The sequence below is a fragment of the Austrofundulus limnaeus genome, unplaced genomic scaffold (assembly GCF_001266775.1).
Source record: "Austrofundulus limnaeus strain Quisiro unplaced genomic scaffold, Austrofundulus_limnaeus-1.0 Scaffold950, whole genome shotgun sequence".
Lineage (NCBI taxonomy): Eukaryota > Metazoa > Chordata > Actinopteri > Cyprinodontiformes > Rivulidae > Austrofundulus > Austrofundulus limnaeus.
The window spans coordinates 119,330-127,033 of record NW_013953352.1 but is presented as its reverse complement, the minus strand read 5'-3'; the positions used below and the strand labels follow the sequence as shown (position 1 = coordinate 127,033).

General features: G+C 42.5%; 1 protein-coding gene across 7 annotated transcripts in view; it reads left to right on the top strand.

Moving 5' to 3' along the window:
* Positions 1 to 7,704, top strand: part of LOC106533468 (protein 4.1) — a gene marked incomplete in the record, with an annotated part of 41,445 nt that overhangs the window by 19,012 nt on the left and 14,729 nt on the right. For 5 of the 7 annotated variants that reach the window (XM_014029768.1, XM_014029771.1, XM_014029766.1 and 2 more), the window contains 7 exon segments: positions 701 to 745; positions 991 to 1,143; positions 1,440 to 1,537; positions 1,605 to 1,780; positions 5,497 to 5,601; positions 7,156 to 7,304; positions 7,470 to 7,517. In XM_014029768.1, the coding sequence (XP_013885222.1) occupies positions 701 to 745; positions 991 to 1,143; positions 1,440 to 1,537; positions 1,605 to 1,780; positions 5,497 to 5,601; positions 7,156 to 7,304; positions 7,470 to 7,517 (774 nt within the window). 7 annotated transcript variants of the gene reach the window in all.

The following is a 7,704-nucleotide window of genomic DNA, read 5'->3' as shown; positions in this document are numbered from 1 at the left end:
ACCCGCGTCCGGGCGAGGGAACGCCAGATCCAATGTTTGTATCCATAAGGGGTCTTCGGGCTGCGCTTTGTCTGGTTCCTCACCTGAGTGAAATAAATATTTCACTGAGAAAATAAAGTGAAATTATTTTGACCAAAAAATAAAAATGTTACAATAAAACAACTATTTTATTGATGGGGCTTTTAACAGTGCAGTTCAGTAAACCTTTAACTGGATCAGATTTTAGGACCAGGACTGGGTCAGTGAAAAGGCTCTGGTTCGATTAGGTTTTCCAGTGCCAGTCATCCATGGGAATCTGTTTAAAGAAAACTAATTTTCAGTGGCTTCAAGCATGTGGACCTAAGTCCCAGGAATATTTAAACTCATGTTGACCGGAGAAACAAATGGGCCAGAACCAAACATTTAGTGCAGATGGTTCTGGAACTGGATTCAGTTTGAGTTTAACATTGAGAGGAGATTTATGGTGAGTTTACCTGAACAAGAAGGGAGAACCTTAAATGATAGCAGCTTTCACTCTGAGAGTAAAGAGTTGAGTTGATGGGTTTGTGTTATTTACCTCCACACACCTTTATGAGCCCACAGGGACTATCTCTGTTCAGACTGTTAGCATTCTGTTTGACATGCTACATTTAGATGAGCTCTTCTTCTTTTTGTTTGTCTGTCCATCTGTCTGTGTTTGTCTGGCTGTATGGAGGAGTAGATGGTAGGAAATCGTTTTGATTGCTTGTCTGCTGCTAAGTCGGAGGTAAGCTTGTTTCCCATGTGTCCATGTCTTCGTGTGGTCCTGTTTAATGTCTTTCTGTTCTCCATTGTTACCCCAAACTCTGCTGTGTCATGACCCTGTCCCCGTCCTCAGGTGTTAGCTGTGTCCTCAGGTGTTAGCTGTGTCCTCAGGTGGCTCACATTTAGAGAGCAGCCTCCCATAGACCTGTAGTTTGGTTAAAGTGATTGTTATTCATGAATCTGTGACGTTTCTGTGTTTATGTGCAGGACTCCGAGGGCGTGGCCATCATGCTGGGCGTGTGCAGTAGCGGCCTTCTGGTGTACAGAGACAGACTGAGGATCAATAGATTCTCGTGGCCAAAAATTGTCAAGATTTCGTACAAAAGGAACAACTTTTACATTAAAATCCGACCAGGAGAGGTGAGAACTGTCCATTCTGTACCACAAAGAGAGAGAACACAATGACCCTAAAATCCGACAGTGATTGTTTGATAAACAAACAACATCTTAATTGTGTTTTAACTGTGCAGCATTCTATAATGTTCTGATATGGTACCAAAACGTCACTAAAACGCGCCTCAGAAATTCAGTGTGACACACCTGGAGGTCTAACAACCTGTGTATGTGAATGTGTTTGGATGCTCAGTGTTTGAAAATATGTTCTGTAGACACTCCCACTGGTTTCATTTGAAGCCATGTGTCTCTCTTTGTCCCAGTTTGACCAGTTTGAGTCCATCATTGGTTTCAAGTTGCTGAACCACAGAGCAGCAAAGCGGCTGTGGAAAGTGTGTGTGGAGCATCACTCCTTCTTCAGGTCAGTCACTGTTTGTCAGCATATAGAACCATATAACCAGGAGACATCTGACCAATCTGTCTCACAGGCTGGTGTCTCCAGAGGAACCACCAAAAAGGTTTCTGTCTCTTGGTTCAAAGTTTCGCTACAGTGGACGGACTCAGATTCAGAGTCGTAGAGCCAGTGCTCAGATTTCCAGACCTGCGCCGAACTTCCCCAGATGCATCAGCAAGAAGAGTATGCTCAGCCGCAGCCTAGATGGAGGTACTGACTGTGATGACACTAGTCCTGGATTCAGGAGTACAAATAGTAGTATCACTAACTTGCTTAGATGAACCATTCCAGACATTTCTGGTCTTAGACCTAATCTCTCAGTTTTAACAGTTGTAGTCCTGTGGTAGTTCTGGTCCTAGATGTTCAATGCTATCGAAGCTGTCTGCAGCAGGTTTTATAGTCCAGTTTTCTGTTGCACATGTACTTGTAGTTGGTTTAAATTGTAAAGGAGTCCATGATTGGTCAGTTCATTATTTCAAATGTTCATTACCCAATTTGATTGGTCTTCAGCCTCCAGGACCACACCTACCTCTTCCCTGATTGGCTCTCCAGCCATCACTGCGTTCCCTAAAGTCAACAGTGGTGCCCACTCAGGTAGTTGTAGCTGCAGCCGGCAGAGCACTTCTGCACTGTGATTAGTCAGAGTTTCTCTTAGCTTGTTGGAGAATGCTGTGCTCTGACTGGCTCTGCTTTTTTCAGATCCACCTTTGATTAGCTGTTTGTGTTGATGCAATCATATATCAGATATGTATGCGGTCATCAACACAGGTGCCTGAGCTTACATTGGAAGGTGGTCTGCAAAACCATTTAAAACAACTCCAGTTAGAAAAAATAAAGGATAATTTCTAGTCTTCATGGTCACCTCAATCATCTTCTGCATTATTCTTCAGCCTCCAGTTCCACCTCATGCCATCTGCTGCTACTGTTAGTTCCTTCATCCACTTCACATTACATGTAGACTTGGAAGAGTCAGCTGTATCTTTTTCTTCTTCTGAGAGGTCTCTAATCCTTTCTCAACCCCATGCACTTCCACATTATCCAGTCCAACAAAACCTATCTTAACCCTAATCCAGACCAGTCCCACTTCATTCTGCTCATCTATTATTCTCAGAAACTTGACCTCTGATCCCTAACAAACTGCAGAAATCCCAATGAGTGCTCCTGATTTGAACCCTGAGTGATGAAAAACATATGCCTGAAGTAAAAACAGTTAACAAGCTAGTCATTAGAATATAATATGTTCCACATGACATCAGAATAACAGACAATGAGTTGGAGCATCCTGCAGTTCAGCCTCCTGCCAAACACTGAACTTTTCAAGTCTCTTGATGTTTTTGTCAGATTGCAGCTGCAACACAGCAGTATATGAAAGAAAAATGTCCACCCTGTCTCATCACAGACAGGATCTCAGCTGTGGCAGGAAGAAAAGGTGTCTCCACCTCTTCTTTTACAATACATCAGTGTTAAGGGTCCAGTTTAGCTTATCATCCAAAATGATCCCAGTGTATTTGTAAATGGTCTGAACTTAGATAGCACCTTATCAAGTCCAGTTGGACCCCAAGGCCCTTCACACTGACAGAGGTGGGGCTGCCATGCACTGGTGCCACCAGATCACCATCTGACCACCATCAGTAGGCAAGGAGGGTGAAGTGTCTTGCCCAAGGACACAATGACTGAGAAGGCTGGACAGGGGATCGAACCAGCAACGTTCCGGTTCCAGGACAACTCCACTATCCACTAACCACTCCACCACAGCCACCCCCACTTGTAAAAATGCATCACCTTACTGTCACTGTTCCATCAAGCCTTTAAAGAACATATGGCCTTGCTCTCACCACCGTCCATCATCTGACTCTTCTTAGCACAACCAGTGATATTTTTTATTTCAGTCCATATCTTTAGGATGTTCTTTTGCTGCAATTTTATCCATTTTTTGTTTAATCCACCTTTGTCTGCTTCAGTCTCCTTGTAACGTTTAAGCAAAAGAGCCAGAACCCAACATGCAGCCAAGACCAAGAAGAAGTTTCTAAAAGGTTTTAGAAGACACTATGGGATGGTGTTGAAGGGGTCCTGCTTAGACCTGGTTGCACTGGTGGGTCTGGAACACAAAAAAAGAGATGAGTATTGTGACTTGATGAGAACAAGGGAAAACAAAGAGGAGATTTATCAGGTATCWGGGATCCACCGAGTCCAAGAATCCAGCTTCTGCAAGGTTGGGTAAGCTGTGAATGAGTGGGCTGGAGGGCCTCAGAAGTTCACTGAAAGCAGAGACTATTGCATCCTCAATCCAATATTTCATGGTCTAAAAACAGTCCAGGGTCATGCACAGGTGGAAATCCAGAATACAACAAATTAGAAACAGAGTCAGGGTCAGGCAAAGTTCAGCAACAGGAAGTCAAAAACTCACACACCAGTAAGGTGTGCAGTGGTTAGGAGCAGGCAGGGTCAAAACCAGGTAAACTCTTAGAGCATGAACCAGTGACTGAGGACTGTGACAAAGGCAGAAGATCTCAATTCATTTCAATTCAGTTTATTTACTGTATATAGCACCAAGTCCCAACGYACGTTGTCTCAGGACACTGTAGATAAAAAGAACAATGTAAAGAAKWWAGCAGCAGATTGTGTTGAATCACTTCATCACAGTCTCCCATCCTGAGCAAACGGTGGAGAGGAAAAACTCCCTGCTAATCAGGAAGAAACCTCCAGCAGAACCAGGCTCAGGACAGGAGACCATCTGCCTCGACCGGCTGGTTGAGGGACAGGAAAGAGACGCAGACAAACACAGAAGAACTGGTCCAGGACTGGTCCAGGACTGGTCCAGGTGCACCTTCTTCTGGAAGAGACAAAGAAAAAACATGATAGAAATAATAACAATAAACATGTAGACATGTCTCACACTGAGTAGGTGAAGACAGGTGTTTAAATAGGCAGTAGCATAGGTGGGAACAATGAGAAATCAGCAGGAGAAGGAAGGAGAATGAGCAGAAACCTGTTATTCGTTCTTGTTTTTTTTATTTTCCAGATAAGAAATATCTGCAAACTGAGTGCAGTGATTTTCCTTGTGGATGTGGAAATGCTTTGGTTTTTCTCCTGTAGTGACTGCTGTGTTTCTGTTCTTACCTGCCTTAGTAAATATTTCTTGGATCATCAGCAACTCATGTAAAACTCAGCTGCCATGCTCCTGACTTGGTCCCCCAGGTGTTACACCTTACTGGTCTCTCTGTCTGGGTCCCACTGAGACCCAGTGTCTACCTGCTACAGCAATGGTTTTCTTTCCAATTCTCCCAGAGGTCAGAATTAGATTGAACCTACCAAAGTTCTTACTGTATTCCATTATATCTGAGTTCAGATGTTTTTCTCCACACAAGGAAGGAAGGTTGTATGTATCTACAGTATGTACCTACAGAAGACACTACTGATATAAAAAAACTATACATGTGACCATCAGAACTGTCAGCTGCTGGTAGTTCAGGATATTTTCCAAACTGACAGTTTTTGTACCTGGACTGTTTGCCCGAGGCTTATTTTACAGAAAATTAAAGGAAAATAAATAAAACAATTAAAAACATCACCTGAGCTGCAGGTTTCACTCTGAAGTAGAGGTTTTCATTCAAATCTTTAACATAAACTTGATTGACTCATTCAAACCACAACTGTTATTCTGAACACCAACGATCTGTAGGGTCGAGCTTGGTGACACTTCTCACTGCTGATTGGTTAGTCCAGGATGCTCTGCATGTACCCTGAGCTCTGATTGGCTGAGTGTGCCATTGCTTTGGCAATGAGCTGTTATGATGCTTTGCTATGGTCATTTTGTTGGCTGCGTTTCCTGTCTGATTGAGGTAAGAGCATGTCAGTAACCTCATAGTTGTGTGTGTGTGTGTGTGTGTGTGTGTGTGTTTGTGTGTGTGCGCGCATGTGCACAGATATGGGCTCAGGGCTGTACGGAGCATCTAAAGCCATTGCTGTTGGTGATCTCATCATCACAGGAACACCTGAGAGGAGAATGGACGAAAGGAAGCAGGAGCCAGGTAAGAAAGCAACGACCAGACTCCAGATGTCCTTCATGATGATTGTTAATTCAGAAGATTTTCATGTTGATTGAAAGTGTTAGTTGAGGACCAACTTCATCTTTTATTATATATTAGTTATAAAATTGTTTTGGTCACAAAAAAATTCTGAGAAGATTTGATATCAACAGAATTCAAACAAGAAATGTTAACAGCTTTGTTGGAGACACAGGTAAGAACACATGTAAGAAGCTTTATTAATATTGCAATCCCCCTTGACACTTAGGCTTGTACAACCCCTGGCAAAAAGTCTGGAATCAGCAGTCTTGGATGAGCAATCCTCCAGACATTTCATTCTGTAAAACAAACTCAGATCAAAAACATGATACAATAATAAGGTCATTCCAAAGGTCAACTTGTTGGMTTTCAGGAACACTCAAAGAAATGAAGAGAAAACATCGTGGAAGTCAGTGAATGTTACTTTTATTGACCAAGCACAGGGAAAAAATATATGCAGTCACTCAGTTCTGAGGAAAAAATATGGCAAAAATATTGTCTTAAAAATTCTCTATATACATAGAGGAAAATAAGTATTTGAACACCCTGTGACTTTGCAAGTTCTCCCACTTAGAGATCATGGAGGGGTCTGATATTTTCATCTTAATTGCATGTCCACTGTGAGAGACATAAATTAAAAAATATTCAGAAATCACAAAGAATGATTTTTTAAATAATTTGTGTTACTGCTGCAAATAAGTATTTGAACACCTGAAAAAAAAATCAATGTTAATATTTGTCACAGTAGCCTTAGTTTGCAGTTAGAAGTCAAAATTTCCTGTAGTTTTTCACCAGGTTTACACACACTGCAGCAGGGATTTTGGCCCATTCCTCCACACAGACTAGATCAGCCAGGTTTCTGGGCTGTCGCTGAGAAACACGGAGTTTGAGCTCCATCCAAAGACTTTCTGTTGGGTTTAGGTCTGGAGACTGGCTAGACCACTCCAGAACCTTGCTTGTTATGGAGCCAGTCCTTGGTTCTCCTGGCTGTGTGCTTTGGGTCTTTCTCATGTTGGAAGACACAGCCACGACCCATCTTCAGTGCTCTGAGGTTCAGCTGCTACCACTCAGTTTACGTTGAATACTGGTAAATAAATGACTGATACATACACATTTACAAAGATGTCTCAGCAAACATAATACTAAATGATGTTCACTCATAACATTTGTCAGTTGTTGMAGTACATTTCAATAAAAAGGGGTCCTTCATGCTACATATTAAACCATCTGATGGAGCCAATGATTTCATAAAGACCTATTGGCTCTGTCAGATGGTTAGGTTCCTCTTTTGTCAGTAACACATACACATTCAGTGACAACCAGAAACCCCAGGATAAAAAAGATGGTTAGGTTCCTCTGATTAACTGCTTGGTTGGATGGATGTTTTGAACTGTCTGCTGCAGCCAGTCAGTCAGAGACATCGAACTGTTCAATGGAGTCACATATCAGAAGAATCAAAAAGTCTAATTARGAGGAGGGACCAATGCACTGGACTTCCTTTTCTCGCCTGTCTTCTAGCTGAGGAGGTTCTGGTGGTGGTGGTGGAGGAGGAGGTACACCAGGAGCATCTAGACTCAGAACAGCAGCTGGAGGAGGTGAAAAATGGGACAAGAGAAACAGAAGTTTCTCAACAGAGTCCCCCAACTCCTCAGAAACAAGATACAAAGGTAGCTGTTATACCTGTCCAACCTGTCCCATGTGTCTTACCAGTCTCACCTGTTTCACCTGTCCCATCTGTTTGTTGTCCCACCAGTCTCACACTGATTGGTTGACCTAAAATAGTGTCTTCACTGTGACACATTCAAGTAAAAACTATTATTACTGTTTTTTAGACTGAACTGACTGATACTGCTATAGATGGAGACCTGACAGCAACTGAGGTACAAACCTGTCCTTTCATTACACCTGTTCTCTACTATACCTGTCCTTTCATCATACCTGTTCTCTATCATACCTGTCCTTTCATCACAGCTGTTCTCTATTATACCTGTCCTTTCATCACACCGGTTCTCTWTWATACCTGTCCTTTCATCACACCTGTTCTCGATTATACCTGTCCTTTCATCA